Here is a 21463-nt window from a genome sequence, read left to right as displayed (position 1 = left end):
TGCCGCCAAGGCCTTCAGGGCTCCCTCCTGTACTTGGGTGTCTCCATCCTGCCTACCATGACCACTGGGCCTCTCCAGCCTCTCCCTCTGCCTCCCCACTCGGCCTCCCTTCAGTCCCTCCCACCCCTGCCTGAACCACTTCCCTTGCCGCCCACAGCTGTCTCCATCACTTCCTCACACCCAGCTGGGATGCCACCTCCTCTGAGAGGACTCCCCTGAGCCCCCTCCCCAACAGCCACTCTGACTGCAGGCCTCTCTCCCTCCCCACATGGATGTGGGTCTCCCCGGGACACGTGGTCCTTGAAAGCAGAGCCGCGTGTTCCCCAGAGTGTCCCCAGCACCCAGCATGGTGCCAGCACGTGTGGCTACTTAGACGAGTAGAAGGATGTGGCAGGGAGGCCAGGGAAGGGGCACTAGGACTCTATGCCTGCAGGTGACTGGTTCTCAAACCTCAGTGTACAGGGAGCCCCCGGGGGCATGGTGAGCACACAGCCTCCCCGAGGGCTTGGCTCAGGGTCTAGGCTGGGAGCCTGGGGCTTACGTATTTGACAAACCATCATGCCTCCCCCGCCAGGGGATTCTGGTGCAGGGGGTCCAGGGTCCATACACGGAGAATCCTTGCCAGGTATTTTGTGACCTACTGAGGACTTCTGGGGGCCAGGCAGTTTGTGTAGTGATTCAAACCTACGTGTTCAACAGGACACAGGACAAATAAATGCCATGGCCTGTGTTCCATGCCTCCTCACCTTAGTTAGGCAGGCAGCCCCATGTGTTGGATAAGAAGGTTCCATTCCTCAGCCCATCTTTCCCTTTGTCCTCCTGCCCAGTCCCAAAGATGCCTTCCGAGCAGTGAAGAAGAGAATCGTAGGAAACAAGAATTTCCATGAGGTGATGCTGGCTCTCACGGTGAGTGCCCTGTCCATCCGTGTGTCCATGGTAGAACCACACCTCCCCCCAGGCCCAGCAGGACTCCAGCCGCCCTGGGGCTCCTCTTGCAAGGGCTGGGAAGGAAAGGTCTGCGGGCGAAGCGCTGTCCTGTGTGTGCTAGGCAGATGCAGAGTGGCATGAGAAGCCACTTGGAAAAGTTCTCTCCAACCTGCTGGCCTGGGGAACAGACTGAGGGGCCCACATCTCTCCAGAACGGGTCACGGAGAGCTTGTGCCACAGAACCTGCCAGGTGACATAGAAGCTCAGTAAACCCAGACGTTGGCAGGGCAGAAAGCCTGGCAGGCCACACTGGGTGCTGACTGGCCCTTGAATGCCCTGAAAAATGAACATAAAGCAAATCCCAGTGGCTGAGGACAAGCCAGGCAAGAGGGGACATCCTGGCTGTCTCAGGAGTTTGGCTGGGATGGAGATGAGAGCACTGTGTCCCAGCCTCCCCTACAGCAGCACTCGCATCCAGGGAGTCTGGCTACGCTGAAAAGGCACTCGTGCCCAGCAGTAGGAACAAGAAGCAGGGAGGGAAGTTCAGTGCCTTTTTCTGGGGCTGCAGGGTCACCAACTGATTATGAAAGTTCACTTTGGTTTCCACTTGGAGAGCTACCCGCCCCCTGAAGTAGTCACTTCAGAAGCAGCATCAGGATAGGCACCCCTCAGTGGGGGCCGCTAACCAGCACACCAGCCCCCGAAACACGGCACGGTCCCCGCTTCTCTGGGTTCCAGAGTCTCCCTCTAGGGAAACGGTCCCCCTCTCAGCCCCTCTGGGATGGAGACCGAATGCGAGGATGGGGTCCTGGGCGCTCCCCCTCCCCTCATGAGTGCTCATGGGTGCCTCCCGGCCTCCAGGTCTTAGAAACCTGCGTCAAGAACTGCGGGCATCGCTTCCACTTGCTGGTGGCCAGCCAGGACTTTGTGGAGGGCGTGCTGGTGAGGACCATCCTGCCCAAGAACAACCCCCCCACCATCGTGCACGACAAGGTGCTCAACCTCATCCAGGTGAGTGCAGGCGGGCAGGCCGGGAGGGCGTTGGAGGCTGCCCCGCCATTGTTGCTCTTTTCCCCTTTGCTTCTGTCTGTTTCTCCTGCGGGGCCGTGTGGGGCCGTCTTGTTTATGCATTCACTGAAGGGTCTGAGTGTGGGGTGGCCTTGCTTGGCAGGGCCGTAACTCAGACACCAACAATCAGGGAGGGACTTTTTGCTCTCTGGGGATGGGCAGGCGGCTTACCAGGGAGACGGTGAACAGTGGTTACCGGCCGTGTCCCCTTCTCCCCTCTCAGTCCTGGGCTGACGCGTTCCGCAGCTCACCTGACTTGACAGGTGTGGTGGCCGTGTACGAGGACCTGCGGAGGAAGGGCCTGGAATTCCCGATGACCGACTTGGACATGCTGTCACCCATCCACACGCCCCAGAGGGTGAGGAGACGCCACCTGGGGAGCAGTGTGAGGGAAGGTGGGGGATCACCACCCACCCCACTGGCCTCGCTGATCCCACCTTCCACCATCTAGACCGTGTTCAGCTCTGAGGTACCATCAGGGCAGAATTCCGTGGGCACTGACGCCAGCCATGGAGGAGACTCCACCCAGCACACCACCTCCCTGCCCATCCCGGCCACGCTCCCCAGTGACACACCCATCACACCCACCGCTGAGCAGGTAAAGAAACCTGAGTCAGAGCCACGCGTGGGTCAGGGAGGGCCCCTCTCGGTATGTCATCGTAGCAGCCCCATAGGGTATGTATCATTCATCCTGTTTCAAAAATGAGGCTTAGACAAACTCCTTTGCCCGGAGCCACACACAGGTCCTCAGAGATGGTGGTGGGATTCAAGCTCAAGGGTGCCTGACTCCCAGCAGGCTCTGTCTTGCACCCCAGCCAGCGGTTCTCCAAACTGTGTACTGTGTACCGTGTACCCCGAGGAGCCCTTGAGGCAGCACCCAAGAGGGGATGGGGTGGGGAGTGCCCAACAGGCAGCCTCTTCAACCACATCACCTGCATTTTCTTTGTGGGATTTATGTGCTCAAATAAGATTCCATTTGAACAGAGGTTCTGGCTAAAAAAACAGTTTTAAATTTATCTGCACAAAAAAATTTTTTAAACTCTTCCTTATGATGCTTCCCACATAAACCTCAAGAAGGTTTGAGGTGTAGTGTTAGATGCCGGGGGCCGGGGCAGGTTTTCCTAGGGCTGTGTGTGTAGCTTTGCAGGCTCAGCTCACCCACCAGAGACCCATAGCACGCTGACTTAGCTTCTGCTCCTCTCTCTCTTCCTCTGAGAGCAGTGGGTCAAGACCACCTGCTGAGACTGGCCACCCCAACAAGGGATGTCTGCCACTGTGACCAGTGTGTGTTGGGTGCACGCTTGTTCTATTTATTTATTTATTTGTTTATGGATTTAAATAATCTCTACACTCAGCGTGGGGCTCAAACTCACAACCCTGGGATGAAGAGCTGCATGCTGTTCTGACTGAGCCAGCCAGGTGCCCCAGTGCACTTTCATTTTAGACATGGCTGTTGGGATGCGGGTCAAGGCCTTGTGTTGTTGGGGTGCCCCCTTTTGAGACGTGGTAAGAACTCCAGAGCCATCATATCAGCTAAGTGTGAAAACTTAGCTGCTAAAGGTACAGGGGAGGGATGCCTGGATGGCTCAGCGGTTGAGCATCTGCCTTTGACTCAGGGCCTGATCCTGAATTCCCAGGATTGAATCCCACATCGGGCTCCCTGCGTGGAGCCTGCTTCTCCTCCCTCTGTGTCTGTGCCTCTCTTTCTGTGTCTCTCATGAATAAATAAATAAAATCTTTATTAAAAATAAATAAATAAAAGTACAGGGGAGAGAGACGCAGGTCTGTGATGGAAACAAAGTGAAACCTGACCTTCTAAAGTGCATCCACTGTTCTCCTGCACTCTCATTTGGATTTATGAACAGACCTGCCAGCGTCCCTTCCCATCCCAACCTACCTGAAGAGAAACTTTTGTATTTGATATTTTTTTTAATATTTTATTTATTCATGAGAGACACAGAGAGAGAGAGAGGCAGAGACACAGGCAGAGCGGGAAGCAGGCTCTATGCAGGGGGACCCCGACATGGGACTTGATCCCAGGTCTCCAGGATCACACCCTGGCCTGAAGGTGGTGCCAAACCGCTGAGCCACCCGAGCTGCCCTGTATTCGATATCTTACAGCAAGTTATAAACTCACCTCCCAGAGTTACAAGTATTACTAGAAAAGTTTTCCCAACTGGACAAAAAATTAAAGGTACATAAAAATTGTAAAATCACCCCACAATCCAAATTTTATGTAACCAGGTTATGATTTTCATCAATTTGCCTGAAGTCTAACCTCTGTGTGGATTAAGACTGGTTACATCCACTGCCAGAGGCTCTTGCTAAACAAAACCAGGTAGGGGTTGTTAATTTGCAGCTCCCCTTTTGTCTCCTGGGGCGTAGGAAGGCTTTGAGGTAGGCAGTGATAGCACTCCCGGACTCCATTGTAATTAGGTCCCATCTGACCCGGACATGCTGGGCTTGTGGTCAGTAGTCTTTCCACTAATTTACACCGAGAGTGTTCAGTTAGGCCAAACACCAGATGTTTTTGTGGGGTTTGGAAGGGATCTGTGAATCTCGGTGGATGTACTACTTGTCTGAGCCCCCATTTCTTTTCACCTATAAAGTCTGGGATAGTGATATGTGCTTTGTTAAGACTATGGTAAAGTTTAATTAGCAGTAAAATTTAAATGCTCGGCACTTCATAGGTGGTCAGTAAATGGTAGGTGCTATCAGGCATCGTGAATTTAATATAGTAACATTCCTGTTCTGAAATCAGCTAGGTCACATGCATCTCTCCAAGTGTAGGCCACTTAATACTAGACCCATGCGGTATTCCATGGCAAGGGATTCTTTGTCCAGATTAATTTAATTTTTTAAAGATTTTATTTATTCATGAGAGAGTCAGAGACACAGGCAGAGGGAGAAGCAGGCTTCATGCAGGGAGCCCGATGTGGGACTCGATCCCGGGACTCCAGGATCACGTCCTGAGCTGAAGGCAGATTCTCTACCACTGAGCCACCCAGGCATCCCTGTGCAGATTAATTTTAGAACTTCCATACCGATCACTTCCTGGACATTCACAGTGTCCACAGTGCTCCTGAGGACACCACCCCACAGAGCCCCACAGCATAAGACACTGGCCCAGTGGCCCTTCACCACCTCACCTGTGTGGAGACTGTGCAACATGATTTCCACCAATTGCCCAAGCCAAGACCTCGGAACCCTTCAATCACTGAAAATCTGCTGACATCTTTTTAACGTGTACTAAATCTGAGTATCATACTCCAGTGGGGGAGTGGCGCTGGAACTCACACTTGGGAGAGTCTGGGATACCAGAATAGGCCAGGAGTAGCAAACCAGGAACAAGACAACATCTTGTCCTCACAGGACGGGAGAAGGGAGTAAAAATCCTACCGTCCTAGGAGAAGGAGGAGTAAGATCCTGTCACTCTGGGAGGGAAGCAGGCCTCCTGACTCTCTCATCTCCCTGTGGCTGGGAGCTGCCCCCCCGGGGCCTCGTTAGCTGCCACCTGGGCCCCAGGAGCTGCTAGCACCCTCCAGCCATATCTGTGCTGCACTTAACTCTCAGCTCCACTCCTTTTGGTCTTCCCTGACCCAGGCTCCCCAGTTTAGAGATGGTGACGGTTGGTAGCACCTCTTTGAGGGGGTCTGGGGGCGAGGGGCAGCCCACGCGAGGCCTCCTAGTGCAGGGCTGTGGCTCAGGAGCCCAGAGGGTACTTGCGGTCGGCTCCTCTGGGGGCCCTCACCCCTGCCCTGGCTACTGGTGCCAGACTCTCCTTGGCGGCGGTGGTTGGCTCTGGACGCCTGGCTTAGCTCACCATGGCCCATGGTGTGTTTCAGATTGCGAAGCTGCGCAGTGAGCTCGAAATGGTGAGTGGGAATGTGAGGGTGATGTCGGAGATGCTGACGGAGCTGGTGCCAACCCAGGCAGAGCCTGCAGACCTGGAGCTGCTACAGGTGAGCCCCACCTTCCCCACCCATGCCACAGTTTTTGTGACTTACTCTGAACAAGAAGAGGAGGTTGAAATCACAGTGGAAGAGGTTGAAATCAAGGACTTTGGACTCCCTCACATGGGAATTCGGAGCTCTAGCATTTCCTGGTTTGAACAAAATAGCTCCTCTTGCCTCAGTCTCCTCATCTATAAGATGGTTCTGATTTCCCCCTTTCAGAACACAGAGCTTAGCAGGCAGGGGTGAGAGCAGCTCCAGCTTTGAGAGGAGAGGGCAGCTGGTCTTGGGCCCCGGGGCTGGTGGGAGCCACAGGTTTTTGCTCTAGGTGTCATGCAATACTCCCACAGTCCCATCCACAGCTGGGGACCATTGAGGCCCCACCCTACCCATGGAGGTTAGTTCACAGAGGTGCCAAGAAAGCTGGGAGACCCCAGGGCCCAGGAGTCCCCAGGTGTGAGTGATTGGGTTTTCCTGGTGACAGCTCATAAGTAATGAGCACCTCTCATGCACTGGGCTCTGATGTAAACACCTGATAGACATACATTCATTTCATCCTCACCACACCCCACAAGAGGGAGGTACTGTCATTATCCCTGTTTTCTTGATCAGCATACTGAGGCAAGGAGAGGTCATGGAGTATGCCCAGGGTCACATGGCTAATAAGCAGCAGAGCTGGAATTTGGACCCAGGAGCCTGGCTCCAGTTGCTGCTCTTTTGCTCTTAAAGGGCAGGAGGTGGGGGGTGGTGTAAGGAAGTGAGTACAAAGCCACAAGTGTGCTTGGTCACAGGAAGAAGAGAGGGGAGGTCTACAGGGTGTTGCAAGTCACTCAGGCCCGCCCTGCCCCACATGAAGGCAGATGAGGAATTTCTAGGAGGAGGTGGGTAACAGGGTGCAAAAGAAACCAATGTCAAGAGCAGAGCAGCGTCTGGTCCTCGTGGTGCCTCCTGGAGAAAAGTGCCAACGACTTTGCACCTTGACATGTGACCCAGGCATCTGTCCACCTAGTGGCTTGAACCTGAAGAAAGAGTCTGTCTTACAAATGAAAAACTTACACTGCTGTGGCTTTTCATTTTTTTTTCTCTTGCCCAAAGGAGCTTAAATATATAACTTAATGATTAAAAATCAATCAACAACATGGTGACTAAGTACAGTATGGGATCCTGGAGCAGAAGGACGTTAGTGGGAAAACAGCAAGGCTGAAGAAAGTCTGGAATTAGTTCATTGGCTCAGCGTTAATGTCTTCAGTTTGATAAATGCCAGACTGAGGAGAAGCTGCATGAAGGGTTCACAGGAACTTTATTATCTTGGCAGCTTCTCTGCAAATCTGAAATGATTCCAACATAAAAAGTATTTAAAAAGGAATTAGGGAAGGGGCACCTGGGTGGCTCAGTCAGTTAAGCATCTGCCTTCAGCTGAGGTCATGATCTCAGGGGTCCTGGGATCGAACCCCACGTTGGGCTCCATGCTCATCGAGGAGTCTGCTTCTCCCTCTCCCTCTGCTCTTCTCCACACCTCATGCTCGCTGTCTTGCTCTCAAATAATTTAGGGAAAATAATGAGGGAAAAATTCAAAATCGGAGTTTGCAGGTAACAGCTAGAGTGGTCTGGTTTAATTTTTTGTTTTGGTTACCAAAAGATCCTGGTCCTCCAGAGAAGTTACGCTTTGTTCCACTGTTCCAAAGAGAAGTTACGCTTTGTATTCTTGGTTTTTCAACCAAGCAAAGGTGGCAATGAGAAGTCGGCACAAAGCCAGGTTAAACCAGCTGCTCTGTCTTGCGTATGGCTTGTCTGCTGCGTGTTCGGTGTTGGCGTAGATCACTGGAGGTGGGATCCAGAGGCTTGTTTATGGAACCCTGAAAGCTCTCCCTGTGGAGCTTGGAGTCCGGTTTGGAAGCCCCTCCGTCATCCAGGGTGGCACAGAGGCTGGAGCCCGAGCCCTGGCCTTGCTCTGGGCCCTGGAGCCGTGACCATCTCTCTTCCTCCACCTGCAGGAGCTCAACCGGACGTGCCGCGCCATGCAGCAGCGGGTTCTGGAGCTTATCCCCCGAATCGCCAATGAGCAGCTCACCGAGGAGTTGCTCATCGTCAACGACAACCTCAACAACGTGTTCCTGCGCCACGAACGGTAGCCCGCCACCCCCCCCCCCCACCACCAGCCTCTGGCCAGCTGCCCTAGCCCATTCCCTCCCCTGGCTCCCTCTCTACACCATCTAAGCTCCTCTCGCCTCCCTCTCAGACACTAGACCGCGTGCCTTCAGCTCTCTCCTTCCCCAGTGGGCATGAACTTGACCCCGCCTTCCAGCCACTTCTCCTCACTTTGCCAGAGTGTGCCCTGCCCCCCGTGCCTGCCCCTGTGCTGCCCCCGTGTCCCTGCACACAGGCCTGCTCTATCCTTGCTCACTGTCCTTGCTCACTCCACCGCTGCCTGGCTCTGGGGCCGTGGACCTGCTACTTGACTTAACTACGGCTCTTTGACTCTTTGCACATTACATGACACTCACTTTAGCAAGAAATGGATTCATTAGAAGAGCCTTTATGAAATGGATAGCTTTCAGAATCCTAAGAGTACAACAGCGAGTCCCACCCGCAGTGTGGGAAAGAAAGATCCCAGGACAGCTCAGAGGTCTCGGGGCAGAAACTCCTGGACCATGACTCTAGGGTGCTGCCTTCAGGAAATAAGCCTCAAACACTTACCCACTATCTGTCACTCTGTTCAAGAGTCAGCTCTCCAAGAGAGCCTGATTGGCTCAGCTCCATTATACCCACCAGTTAGGGAAGGGAAGAGGGCCCCTTGAAGGCAGTCGCACCAGAATCACAGGAAATGGGAGACGAGCAGCACCCCAGAGGGCACTCAGGTGCTATTACAGAAGGGGCACCAGGCTCTCTCTGTATCTGAAAATGAGGTTCATGGTGGTGCCTGCCCCGTGGGGTGACTAAGAGTCTACAGAGTGACACCTGTAAGCACTTAGCAGCCAGTGGAGTCTGGGCCAAGACAGTTATCCAGCCTTCACCAGTTCATTTCCTGTCTTTATCCAGCAAGACACTGAGTGATTCTGAGTCAGTCTAGAAAGGGGAGGGACCCCTGTGGGCCACAGCTGCCCAGCACTTCCTGCTTGCTGGCCCAGTAGAATAGAAGAGTCCCTTTCTGCCATTTTGGGGTGTGGGCTGAGGTGGCCCAAGGGCCCAGTCTGGGGATGACTGGGGCCTCTTGACACCCACAGGCATCAGGCCTGACCTACGCCTGCTGCCTCCTAGTTCCCTATCCTACTCATAGTGTCTTCACTGGATCCTTGTGTCTGAGAGGCAGGTTTCTCTATCACCCCCTTGGAATAGACAAGGAAGCTGAGGTTCAGAGGTGGCGTACCCACAGTTACTCAGTAGGTGATAGGGCCGGGCCTCAGCAGACCACAGCTCTCTCCAGCCACCTCAGCAGCCTGTTGGCCTGTCAGAGGCTAATCCCAGTGGCTCCATGATGCAGCATAAGAGATGTGCTGACACCACTCAGGAGAGCCACTGACACGCACTCACGTCAGTAGGCTCACTCACCACTGAACACATTTGATAAAACAGCACTTACCTTGCCGTGTGCCGTGCATCTCCACTTTCCTCTTTGTTCTAGCCTGTTCCTGTTTGTTAGTTTACTGCCGGTCATGACAAGTGGCCAGAGAATTGATCATTCGATTGAGACACTCTGACAAGCAAATGAGGAGCACTGTTAACAGTTGCCCAGGGATAGCAGGTGTAAACTGGACCTGTCACCCTAATCCTGACCCACTACCATGGATTTGGAGGCTGGCAGTGTGAAGAGCTCTGCCTGGCCTGTGCTGAGGGGGCCTCTCTGCCTCTCTGACTGCTCGTTTCTGTCTTCATAGGTTTGAACGGTTCCGAACAGGCCAGACTGGCAAGGTAAAGGCACTTTTCTGGGCCCAGATCATGCCTTTGTTGATGGGAAAGAGGAGGAGGGCTGTGCTCACCTCCCTCCCTGGACATCCAGCATAGGATGTGCCTCCTTATCCAGGCTCAGAGAGAAGTCCCCTTCTCGTGTTTTATGTCACTGTTCCTTTAAGGTAACTAAGGCTTTGCCACCAGGTGATGCCCAAGGTTCTTCCCCACCTCCCAGGGGGTGCAGCTGAGCTAGAGGCAGAGTGGGGATGACTCCCTGATTCCCTGTCCTGGTTACTGGGGCACTTGTGGCACTGGGGCACTCCTTGAGCAACGGTGGCATCTCCCTTCTCCCCAGGCCCCACGAGAGGCCGAGGCGGCGGCTGACCTGATCGACATGGGCCCTGACCAGGTGGCCACAGGCAGCCTCTCGTCCCAGCTGGCAGGAATGAGTAAGTGCAGTGTGCCCCTTCTGGCCGAGGGCACATCATGTTGCTGTGGGCACCCCTGCAGCTTGGAGGTGCCCTCCTGTTAGACTGGTGGAGCTGGAGTGCCAGCAGCACAACATCAGCCCAAACCTCACCTTACCAGGCTGAGCCCCACTGCAAGGTTGGGTACCCAGGACTGAACGCAGGGGGCTCTCCCCCACAGCCTGCAACTCCCAAGCTCCCCTTGGACCTCAGAAGCCCACTGCTCTGTGGTCGCCCCTCAACACCGAATCCTCTGTGATATGAGCCATCTGGGTGAGCTTAGGCTAGTCACTTGAATGTCCCGTGTCCCCTTAGCTCCTGTGTAACGGGCAGGAACGGGCCCTTCCTCCAGGATCACCGTGAGGACTGGGTAAGCACACGCATGAAGGGGGCCCAAGGTGTGCACCCGGGACATGCCAGCAGTTGCCATCACCATCACTGTGATGAGTCTCCCTGCTGCTGGCTGCCTGCCAGTGCCAAGCCCTAGGAAGTCATCAAGGGCCTGCTCTGAACTGCTACAACTAGGCTGTTTGAAAACACCGCCACACGTCTGATCACTCACCCAATGCTCAGCCATGTACTGTGCCAGATGTGCGAGGCAGGTTTCCTGTTCTCACAGCTGCCCTGGGCGGGGACCTGTGCCTCCACCATAAGGAGAGGAAGTCACATGGCCGCGGTCCCTCAGCCAGCAGGTGGCCTGCCCCAGCCATACACCTGCACTGTCCCCACCCCCCACCCTGTGCTTCTCCAGAGTCCTCCCTGGGCCTGGCAGCTCAACTGCTGCTTAGCATGCAGGGACCGTTGGTGGGCCCTTCATGTGTCTTTCTGTCCCTGCAGACCTCGGTTCCAGCAGCGTAAGGGCTGGCCTGCAGTCTCTGGAGGCCTCTGGCCAACTGGAAGGCGAGTTTGACATGTTTGCACTGACCCGGGGCAGCTCTCTGGCTGACCAACGGAAAGAGTGAGTGGCCCCGGGCCCAGCCTGTTCCCTGCAGTTTGGGCTGCTCCCTGTCAGGGCAGAGCCGCTCAGGATCCCTGAACCCAGCTGCTTGGCACACCACATGGAAGGGCGCACAGCCCCCTGCCCTTTTCGGGATGGCAGAGCTGCTATCTTCTAGATCAGTCCCTTGTGGCCTAGATACCCTGCAGCCAAGAGGCAGACTTGGTGCCCCCTGGGCAGGCCTGGGCGAGGGAAGGGTCCCCTGTGCCTTGATGAACCACCATATGCCAGAATCTTACATAATCTGATCAGAGGAGGAAGGCAAGGCCCCAGAGGGCTGGGTCATTTGCCCCAAGTCAGGCCGTTGATCCTTGGCAGCACTAGGTTGAGAGCCCAGGGCTGCTAGTTCCATAACTGCATCTCTAGCCTGAGCCACCACCACTACATGGAGGCCACACAACAGGCCCTCCAGGGCAGGCAGGGAAGATCCCTGAGAAGACCTCGGGGACTCGTCTGGTCATTTGTGATAATCCCTAGCCACCCTTAACTTTCCCCCCAAAGTCCCTATGGCTCCACTGGGCCTACCCCTCTGCACTGGAGCTGGGGTTCTGTCCTTGCCTGGGAAGTGTTTTCAGGGAGGTGCTTTCAGCAGCCAAGGCTGGCCCTTTGCCTCAGCTTCTCGGGACTGGCCCCATACAGGTGTGTCAGGAGAAGCTTTGCTTGCTATTCTCAGCCCTTGGTTCAGGACCCAGGACCAAGCTGTGGGCAGCCAGGATTTACAGCCAAGGAGAGCTCTAGAGTAAGGGATTCCCTCACCAGTTGCCCCTTGCTCCCCAGTGGTCATTGTGGTCATTTGAATGGCCTTCACCTCCCCACCTTGCCCTATCTGGGAACTGTCAGTGGGCCTCCGGGGGCCCTGGAATGTCCTCACCACACCACAGCCAGGTCAAATCCGTTAGGCTGCAGCCAGCCTGGCTGCATGGGGCTACTCAGCCCTGGCAGCTGACCGTAGGCAGCCCGGGCTAGGAGCTGCATCTTTGGGAGTCTGCACACCCAGGCTGCGGTGCTCAGGGCCCAGCAGCTCACGGTTGCCATGGAATTTGGGGCACTGTGAGATCATGGTGTGGAGGGAAGCTAATGAGTCCAGTGGGATTTGCAGCCTGGAGGGTAGTCCAGCTTGCCATCCTGGCTGAGGCCTGCTTTTGTGCCATCGCTTCTTTGGGGAATAGGCCCTGGGGACAGAGAAAAGCCTACCTAGTCCCTGCTCTCCAGAGCCTGCAACCTCATGGGAAATAAGATGCACAGACCATTGCCATGCCACACTACATGCTGTCCTGGAGGGGTAGGCCAGGCACCGCGGACACACGTCGTGGCAGGCAGCTCTACAGAGGGGGCTCAGGGCTGGACCTCCAGGATGAGAGTCAAGAAGGCCATTTCAGGCTAAAGAACAGTGAGTACAAAGCTCAGAGGCAGGGGGAGCATGAGATGCCAGGGGAGGGCACATCCTGTATATACATTCTTGGGTCATGGGTCCTCGCAGGCCCTCCTGGGGACTAGTTTCCCCCACAGCAAAAAGCACCCCACAGGGATGAGAGTGCCCTAACATCGAGTTCCTTTTTGTTCTGCTTGGTAATTACCCGCCCCTCCCCCCCCCAGCTTCAGCTGGATCTTCTAGCCCTGACTGGCCTTTGGACTCCCCTCCTCTATCTGTTTCCCAGGGCGCTTGAATCCTCTGAGGCCTCTTCTGCCCACCTGGTGTCTGACCCACACCTCCCTCTGCCTCTCTGGCTCCCACTTCCCTCTAATTTTTTTTTTTTTATTTATTTATGATAGTCACAGAGAGAGAGAGAGAGGCAGAGACACAGGCAGAGGGAGAAGCAGGCTCCATGCACCGGGAGCCTGATGTGGGATTCGATCCCGGGTCTCCAGGATCGCGCCCTGGGCCAAAGGCAGGCGCCAAACCGCTGCGCCACCCAGGGATCCCTCCCACTTCCCTCTAATCTGTACCAGCTCTGCATCTCCTCACCAGGAAGCTGGCTCCTTGTGAGTCCCTGTTTCTGCTCCAGCCTCGACGGCAGCTGCCACCATCGTGGCCTCTAGCTGACCAGGCCTTTCCACTTGGGACGCCAATGAGAGCAATAGGGAACATCTCAATGAGCCAGACTCAGAGTGCCTTAGCCAGGCTTTGCTGGAAGTGGATTGCTCTTCCTCGCCTTCTTCTGTATCATCATCCTGGGGACACGCTCCACTCCCCCCCCCCCCCCCGCCCAGTGCCACTGTCATCCAGGTGGCACTAGCTCCAGCCCCTGTCCACCAGCCCCCCACACCCCTCTGAGGGGTAGCCGTCCCCACTCCTGCCTGCACTGGATGTTTGCAGCAGACACCGGCCCAGCATCTACAGCTGGGAATGGGCCTTGTGGGCTTCCTCTGGTGGGAGTGTCTTCAGCCCTCCACTGCCACAGGCTTGGCCCAGGGGACAGCCAGGCTTCGTCCTCAGGGCTCTGTGGGTTGGAGAGACACAGAAAAGCAGAGATGGGGGATGTAATTGGGAAAGAACATGTAGTTCTTTTGAGTGAAGAAAAGGATCAGTTTCTGTATGTTCGTAGGGCTGGACGTGCCTTACTCTACTTTTTTTCCATGACACACCTGCCGTGTCTCAGAGGGAAAGCAAGCATGGCTACTTCTGTAGCCTGAGTGGGCAGGTCTTCCCTGGGTCAGAACGTATGGCTCAGTCTTAGCCATCACTTCCTCCTCAGCGGCTCTCACTGCCCAGAGTCAGCCAGGCCTGCAAAGCTGCTGTCCAGGAGGGCGTGAGCACCCCGCCTGCCACCCCCACCACCACCCCCTGCACAGCCCTGCAGATAGTCCGAAGCTCACCAGTGGAAGGAGCCACGTAACTGGGGGATGAGCTAGCTAATGCTTGCACTCTCCTGGCCAACTCTGCATCCTGCAGGAGGTAGTGGGTGGCAGGGCTGTCAAAGTAGCTGCCTGGGAATTCGGGGTCTTACTCAAGAGGCCATTTGAAGTGCCAGGTCTCCCCCATTCCCAGGAAGGCCATTTGGCATTGCAGGGGTTTTATTCAACGGGGCCCCAGTTCTGAAGCCTTGACCTGGCCCACCCCTAAGTGCAGGGCTTTTTCTTCTGTGGCTGCGATTGTGTGAGGCACTTCCCCTCAAGGCTGGGCTGGGACATTGCTGAGCCCTCCCCTCCTGCTGATGCTTCAGAGGGAGAATAAGTACTCTTTCCCAGAGTCAGGGCTGGGTCCCCAAGGCCTCTGGCGCCCCCCCCACCCCCCCGAGATTCACCTCAAACACAAGCAAACACCCTCCCGGTGCTCTGTGCCCTGCCTGGCTGGCTGGCATCACCCAGGAATTTAGAGGCCCCTCCACCAGGCTACCAGAGCAGGGCAGGGCAGGGGAGAGCTTCATGCTGGGGAGCCATGCGGGATGGCATCCCACCCAGCCGTCTGCGTGGCTGTTTTGAGTAGCAGAAGGGAACTCCCCATCCAAAGGTGGCCTTACGCAGAACCACGATTTATTACATCACAAAGTGGAAGCTCCTCAAAGAAGGTTCTGGAGATACAAATTCTCCATGGGCATGGGGCACTGGGGCTATTTCTTATCCCTGGAGTGAGAGCCATTGGCGGACACCAGCCTCTGTCACCTCAGCCTTGCCGCCACCTATCATAGTCACATGTCTGAGCCCAGGTCAACCGTTACCCAGGCAGGTCCACACAGGATGTGAGTCTGGCTCGTCCCCACCCACCCCTGCATCCCATCATACCTGGTACAGCAAGGGCAGCATTCATGGTTGTGGGGGTCTCTGTGTTTCAGGGTGAAATATGAAGCCCCCCAAGCAAGAGATGGTCTGGCGGGAGCCCTGGATGCCCGACAGCAGAGCACTGGAGCGGTAAGCAGAGGGTCCGCTACCACCTTGTCCAGAAGGAAGGCCAGGGAACACCTGCCCACCGGCCTCCTGGTGCACTGAGCCCTGGCCCCTTCCTCACGTGGTTCTGCAGTTGGCCCTTTGCAGCTAGTGTGGTGATTCCCACTTCACAGTGAGGAAGGGCTGGAGCAAGGACTTGGACAGCCCGAGTGTGAGCCAGAGAGCTGGACTCCGTAGCCTGGGCTCCCATCCCAGCGCCACGGCTTCCCAGCTGTGCGTCCTGAGGCACAACGCCAACTTGAGTAACGGCCTTGGGTAGGATGCGTTGGAGGGGCGTTCAAGGTGCTTGGCGGAGTTAGAGCTCTGTCAACATCCTCCAGAGACCTGTTGTCTGCAGGAGTGTGGACAGAGAGGCCCAAAGGACAGACCCTAAAGCTGCAGGGGGCCATCTGGGAACCATTTTAGTTCCATCGAAGTGCTTGGCCATATGGGGGACTGTTAGCCAGGTGCCCAGTGGGCACCCTCTCTGGGCGACTGCTCCACCTTGGCAGGAACTCCAAGTCTAGTTCTCATCCCTTTGAATTCATCCCTGGATGCCTTTGGGGTGGCGAGAATTCTTGTTCCGGTAAGTGTAGCTCCTGGGGAGGCAGTTAGAAACGGCAGGGCCCGGGGGTCGGAGAGGCAGGAGCAGCGAAGGGTTGGCAGAGGAGAGGGCCGGTGACAGCACGGGCCTCTGAGGCCAGGGGGTGGTACTGAGTGACAGGAGACAGAGCCTGAGGGACAGCTAGGAGCCTCGTGTGAGGTGAAGGTCATGGTCCGTCTTGAGTGGAGGGGAACGTAGAAAGATGAAGCTGCCCATGATGCCTGCGGGTAGGGCATCCCAGCGACTCCCCAGAGGTGTCCCCAGCATCTCAGGAATCATTCCCAAGTCAGAGCAGAGCAAGACCCGGCACTATGGAGGCAGGAGCAGCTCGAGCTTCACACGCCTCCCACACGTGCATGTACTGTGCCCGGGCACCAAGCAGAGCACACTCACACCCGTGTCTCAGAGCCTCTTATTCTTTTCCTTTGTAAGTGGTCATCTGTGCAACCTGTGCCCTGTGTGTGCCTCTCTGAGGCCTCACACAGACCCTCAGGGCATCTTACTATCCTCCTGGGCAGATGAGATCCACTGACAGGCCAAGTGAGGCAGCAGGTTTAACATTTTTAGTGCAGCGCCTGGCACAGAGTAAGGCCTTTCACCTTCCCAGTGCTGCTGGATGCTTCTCCCCACCTACAGGCGGGAAAACCAAGGCTTGGTTTTGCGAGGTTGTTTGACAGCTGCTGGTCTTTCTGGCCCCACAGCCAGTGCTGGTAGTAAGAGCCCCAGATGGCTGCAGAGTTCTAAGGAACACAGGCGAACTCTCCAGAAAATCTGGCTCCTGGAATCCAGATGAATGTGAACACTCTGGAAGCCTGCAGGAAGCTGTTCCCTCTCGGGCCACCTGGTCTCTCGGGGGCAGAGGTTAACTCTACAGCCAACCCCTTCTAGTTGCAGCTGCAGGAGCTGCTGCCCAGAGACAGGTGTCACTCACCCAGGGACACACAGCAAGGGCCACACACGTCAGGGGCACCAAAGAACTAGAACCTGGATCTCCTACACCACCTTGCAATTGCAAGTTAGCCAAAAGGAGAAAACACACACCTCTACTTGCCAAAAAGCAGAAGCTGCTGAGTTACTGTTTATTCCTCTGATCACTCGAGAAATTTAAGCAGCTTCCATCAGATGAGGGTATGATGTTCTTAAAACTGTCCATAACCACCTGCTCCCAAGGTGTGTACATCTGGCTGGGTGGTTGTAAGGCTTTCTCCCACTAACTGTCAGGCTGGGTTCCAAGCAGCAAAGTACAGCATGGAATCCAGAGCCAGCTCTACAGGCAGCCAGTGTTTGCCCCAGGCTTCATGAGTCCCGCGACTGGGGGTGCTGGACAGCGTGTGCCACTCTGAGCCGGTCTGTCCAGGGCTGGGGAGGCAGGACTCCAGTCCCCCTCTGCCACCCATCATCCGGGTCCTCAGGAATCCTGTTTGCCAGTCGATAAACACAAGGGGACTGAGTAAGCCAGTGTTCCAATCCCGGGACACCCATCAGAGTCCCCGGACAGCCAGGGGACTGGCTAACAGCTGCCTGCATGCTGGGATTGCTCAGGTCTGTCCCCAAGATCATTCTGGAAAGGGAGAAGAAGCTTTGCCCGGCACATTCAGGACTCTGGGGTTCCCAGGGCCTCTGTAGAGACACCCTCTGCTGCTTCCTGGTCCCCTTACCTGTCACCGCAGCACCAGTACCTGCACAGGTGTGCATACACACATGCATGCACACACACACCCATATACATGCGAGGCCTCCTAAGGTGGTAATAGGCCTACCTACTTAAAAAGGAGCGTCCACGTTGGAGAAGGCTGCCAGCATACCAGTGGCCCTGTCCCTGCCCTTCCCACCACAGCGTGACCTTTTCTCACCCAGATGGGAGGCAGCAGTGAGAAGAGCCTCAGTGCCTGGATGATGAGACAAGGCATGGTGAGGAGAGACCAGGCTGGCTGACCCTGAAAGCCAAGGCTGCCACTAGCAGGGGTTCCACCTAGGGGGTGCTGTTAGAGGGGGTGGGACCGTTAGGAATGAGGGGTGCTGTGGGTACCCCCCACCCAGCACTCAGCGCAGTCCCACCCCCTCTGCCCCCGCTTCCAGGGCTCCTTGGGGCCTGCTTCCGGCTCCTGACTGGCTCCTGACTTGGAAGCAAGGCCAGGTGGCCCGCCTGGCAGCTGGGAGGTGACGGGCTGTCTGGTTTGGGCCTTCTGGGCTGAGTGCCAGCAGAGTGCTGAGTGGGGAGGGAGCTGGTGTGGGCAGCTAGAGGATGTGCTGCCGCCGGAAAGTGGGCTCCTGCTCTGCTCCAGGCCCTGCTTCCACTGGGGCCCGCTGGTGCTGGGGACAGTGAACTTGGGGACAGAACTGGCTTGGCTGGGGATGGACTGTCATCTCTCTCTCTTCCCAAAGTAGCTGAATAGTACCTTGCGCTTCTCAGCACCTCCCCCTGCCAGAGTCCTTCTGTCCGTCCCCTCCTTTCATTCCCACAGCAGCCTGGACAGTAGGTACAGTAGGTAGGTACGAGTGAACTCTGCAGATGGGGGAAGCCGGGTCAGAGAAGTAACCTGCCCAAGCCACACGTGTGAAGGGCCAGACAGACTGCCGTCTCCGACTCTGTCCCAAAGCCTCCCCCCGGTCCTCACACCATAGAAGGAAGCCCCCAGCCCCCGTGTTTGTGGCACAGAGCCAAAGGCCCTGTGAGCGGCCACACAGCCCCCGAGTCAGCAGCCTGGCCTGTCTGGGCACTTGGGCACCTCCCTGCACTCCGGCGCTTCTCCGCCCCGCCACCATGAGCTCAGAGTCCCCAGAGGGGCCGGGAGACAGGCCGGCCGCCCCTGGCCCAAGCCATTCCCTACCCCACCCCTGAAGGCCAGCTCCTCCCTGGACTTCAAATACTCTTCCATCAGATGCTCCTCCACACGCTTGGCATGTGGCAGCAGGGGGGTCCGTCCCTTCCTCACGTCCCCCCCCCCCCCCGCCTAGCTGCTGGCCCTGCGTCCCCCTTGACCACAGCCCAGCACGGTGGCAGGAGCCACGTTGGAGGGGTTACCAGGATCTTGACCTCCCCAGAAGGGTGTGGGGCACATGTGGCCCCACTTCATAAGTGAGGAAGCTTGAGGGTTGGGGGTGATGCCATAGGCCGGCCAACCTATGGGCCCCAAGCTTATGGGGCCTTCCACCCAGTGCACTGCCCCTCACTGCCGTTCCCCCCCCCCACCCTTCCTTCCAGATCCCTGTCACCCAGGCCTGCCTCATGGAGGACATCGAGCAGTGGCTGTCCACTGACGTGGTGAGTCGGGGGCCCCCCAGCCCAGAAGCAAAGCCTCGGGCGCATTCCTCATCCACCTGACAGCGGGCCCCTGTTTCTCTCATGAGGAAGTGACTGGTCACGGGGCTGGGGCAGGGTGAACAGCGACAAGGAGACAAGGACGGAGCATCCATGTGGGACACCTCCCACCACCCGCCCACCTCCTCGGGGCACTCCCTTCTGAGGCGGCCTGGGCACTGCACACCTCACAGCTGCCTGAGCCACCATGGGTCCCTGGGAACGTCAGCCCGAGGGGAGGAGGGGGGCTGAGGGTAAGCATGGCAGCGCTGAGCCCCCAGGCCTGTCCGCGAGGCACCTGCAGCAGCCCCGTCTTACAGACCAGGAGACTGCTGAGCCCCGGAGGAGGCAGGGGCCTAGGCTGTCTGCAGAGCCCTGCGCCTCCCCACCCCACCCCGCCCCGAGCAGAAGGGGCAGCCAGCCTCCGCTGTCCCATCCGGGCTCCTTCCCCCGCATTCTCCCGCCCCCACATTGGGCACCAACAACCAAGGGCCTGAGTGCTCCCAGGCCCAGAGGCTGCCTTCTGCCAGCGGCCAAGGCTGTGTTTCTGCCCCAGGTCAGGCAAGGGCCCATGTCAGGTGGACACAAAGGCATCCTCACCCCACCTGTAGCCTGTGTGGTCCCCACCTCTGGGTCCCTTCCCACCACAAGGGCAAGTCTGCCCACCTACACCGGGCAGGAAAGGGACTGCTACTTAGGATCCAGGGGCTACACACCCCACCCTGGGCTTGGCACTCAGTGTGATGACCGTCTTAGCTTCTCGACAACCAGTTTTACCAAGCGGGAAACTGAGGCATGGAGCAGTCAGGTGACACCCAAGTCTGCAGCTCAGGAAGGGGTGGGGCCGAGGTTCGGGTCCTGGGCCCAGCCAGAGGCTGAGTCCACCCTTACCCCCACCCCACGCCCGCCGGGACCACTGTGGTAACCTCTGCCTCCTGCCTTCTCAGGGGAATGACGCGGAGGAGCCCAAGGGCGTCACCAGCGAAGGTAGGATGCCCTGCCCGCCTGCCCGCCTGCCCCTCTCCCCTGTGGCCGCAGAACCCACCCTAGTCCCCTTCTTGTTCCTGTAGAATTTGACAAATTCCTGGAAGAACGGGCCAAAGCTGCCGATCGGTTGCCCAACCTCTCCAGCCCCTCAGCCGAGGGCCCCCCGGGTCCTGCTCGTGGCGCTGCCCCTCGAAAGAAGAGCCAGGAGAAAGAGGACACGCTGTTTGCCTTATGAGCGGGGGGGTGGGGGGGCCTGGAGCCTGCAGCCCGAGCCCCTGCTGCTCTCATTCCCCTTGGCCAGGGCTGCTTTCCCTCCTTTGGTGTTAAGGCTGCGTTGAGGATGGCTTCTTACCCCTTCTCTCCTCCTCGACGATGGGCTGACCCAGCCATGCTGGGCCTCGCCACTTGGGCTGTGGAGGGGCAGCTGGATGAATTGGGGTAACAGGACAGGTCCCCGTTGGGAGCTGGACCCCCCTCTGCCTCCTCCTCTGCCTCCTCCTCTGCCCCAACCGACCACTACTTTGCTGAAAACCGGGAGGTCCTGTGACAGACAGGCTGGCTGCCGGGTAGCCCTGGTGTGACTCCTTGCCCTGGGTGATCCCCTTCCTGGATGCAACCTCGGAGGAGCCCACACTGCTAGTCGAGGCCTGGCTAGGGGCCGGATATGGCACAAGCTTTGTCACAGCCCCGGGTCTGTTCCCCAGCACCTGCTTGTGGGGCCCCCAGGTTTGGGTAGCTGCTGAGGGCGGGGTGTGTGGCCCTCTGCCAAGCTGCCCGCTCTCCAGGTACGAAACTGCACACGGTGTGGGGAGGCCTCACCAGCCCCAGGCTGCAGAGGGGAGGCTTCCGGGGTTGCCCGCAGCACCCCAATGACCTCCACTGCCTTCCCTGCATCCTCGCTCTGTCCCTCCCAGGCGAGGCTCCCCCGGGCACTGGGCCCACCCACCTGTTGGCCGACCTTGTACTGGGAGAGGTGTCTTTTGTAACCCAATTAAAGGTAGAAAAGCATCCTGCTAGCAATGCCGTTCAGTCTCCAGCTGGGAAGTGGCCTCACCAGACAAGGACGGTTTGGGGCCGGGCTGGGGGCCACCCAGGAGCTAGGCACCTGCAGATGGCACAAGTGGAACAGCAGGATGGGGCATCCAGCAACATCTCTGAGCAGGTGCGGGCAGGTGCAGTCACTTGCCCTGCCAGGAGGCCCCACTACCATCTCCGTGGCATCCCTCCGTGCCGGGGGCACCTCCATACTGCTGGCTCCCTCAGACCGCCTCCAGCCCAGCAACGGGAAGCCCATGGGAGTGGGTGTGACAGTGTGGACAGTCTGTCTGGGGCCCAGGTGCCAGGCACCACACTAGGCCACACGCAGGCTCATGGAGTTTGTCCTGTGATGCTGGGGAAGTGAAGTTA

General features: G+C 57.3%; 1 protein-coding gene and 1 long non-coding RNA gene across 5 annotated transcripts in view; one reads left to right on the top strand and one right to left on the bottom strand.

Moving 5' to 3' along the window:
- TOM1 (target of myb1 membrane trafficking protein) overlaps positions 1-21072 on the top strand; it is a 39659-nt gene extending 18587 nt beyond the window's left edge. For 2 of the 3 annotated variants that reach the window (XM_038550738.1, XM_038550740.1), the window contains exons 3-16: positions 828-906; positions 1789-1938; positions 2219-2353; positions 2447-2593; positions 5841-5957; positions 7943-8076; positions 9824-9857; positions 10192-10285; positions 11141-11261; positions 15074-15149; positions 17626-17679; positions 18974-19033; positions 20017-20056; positions 20140-21072. In XM_038550738.1, coding sequence (XP_038406666.1) covers positions 828-906; positions 1789-1938; positions 2219-2353; positions 2447-2593; positions 5841-5957; positions 7943-8076; positions 9824-9857; positions 10192-10285; positions 11141-11261; positions 15074-15149; positions 17626-17679; positions 18974-19033; positions 20017-20056; positions 20140-20291 — 1393 coding nt within the window. In that variant the 3' untranslated portion in view covers positions 20292-21072. The remainder of the gene's footprint in view (positions 1-827; positions 907-1788; positions 1939-2218; positions 2354-2446; positions 2594-5840; positions 5958-7942; positions 8077-9823; positions 9858-10191; positions 10286-11140; positions 11262-15073; positions 15150-17625; positions 17680-18973; positions 19034-20016; positions 20057-20139) is intronic. The other variant, XM_038550739.1, reaches the window with a different exon arrangement.
- On the bottom strand, positions 7012-12844 carry LOC102153082. Of its 2 annotated transcripts, none has more exons than XR_005365636.1 (4): positions 12057-12844; positions 10866-10939; positions 9529-9642; positions 7012-7276 (listed from the first exon to the last, which is right to left on the bottom strand). It is a non-coding gene; the product is annotated as an uncharacterized LOC102153082 (long non-coding RNA). The 2 variants fall into 2 exon arrangements; XR_005365635.1 differs by having other exon boundaries at positions 12117-12838.
- Positions 21073-21463: the final 391 nt, after the last annotated feature.

The sequence above is a fragment of the Canis lupus genome, chromosome 10, assembly GCF_011100685.1.
Source record: "Canis lupus familiaris isolate Mischka breed German Shepherd chromosome 10, alternate assembly UU_Cfam_GSD_1.0, whole genome shotgun sequence".
In the NCBI taxonomy this organism is placed as follows: domain Eukaryota; kingdom Metazoa; phylum Chordata; class Mammalia; order Carnivora; family Canidae; genus Canis; species Canis lupus.
This window is presented reverse-complemented; position numbering and strand designations above follow the sequence as displayed.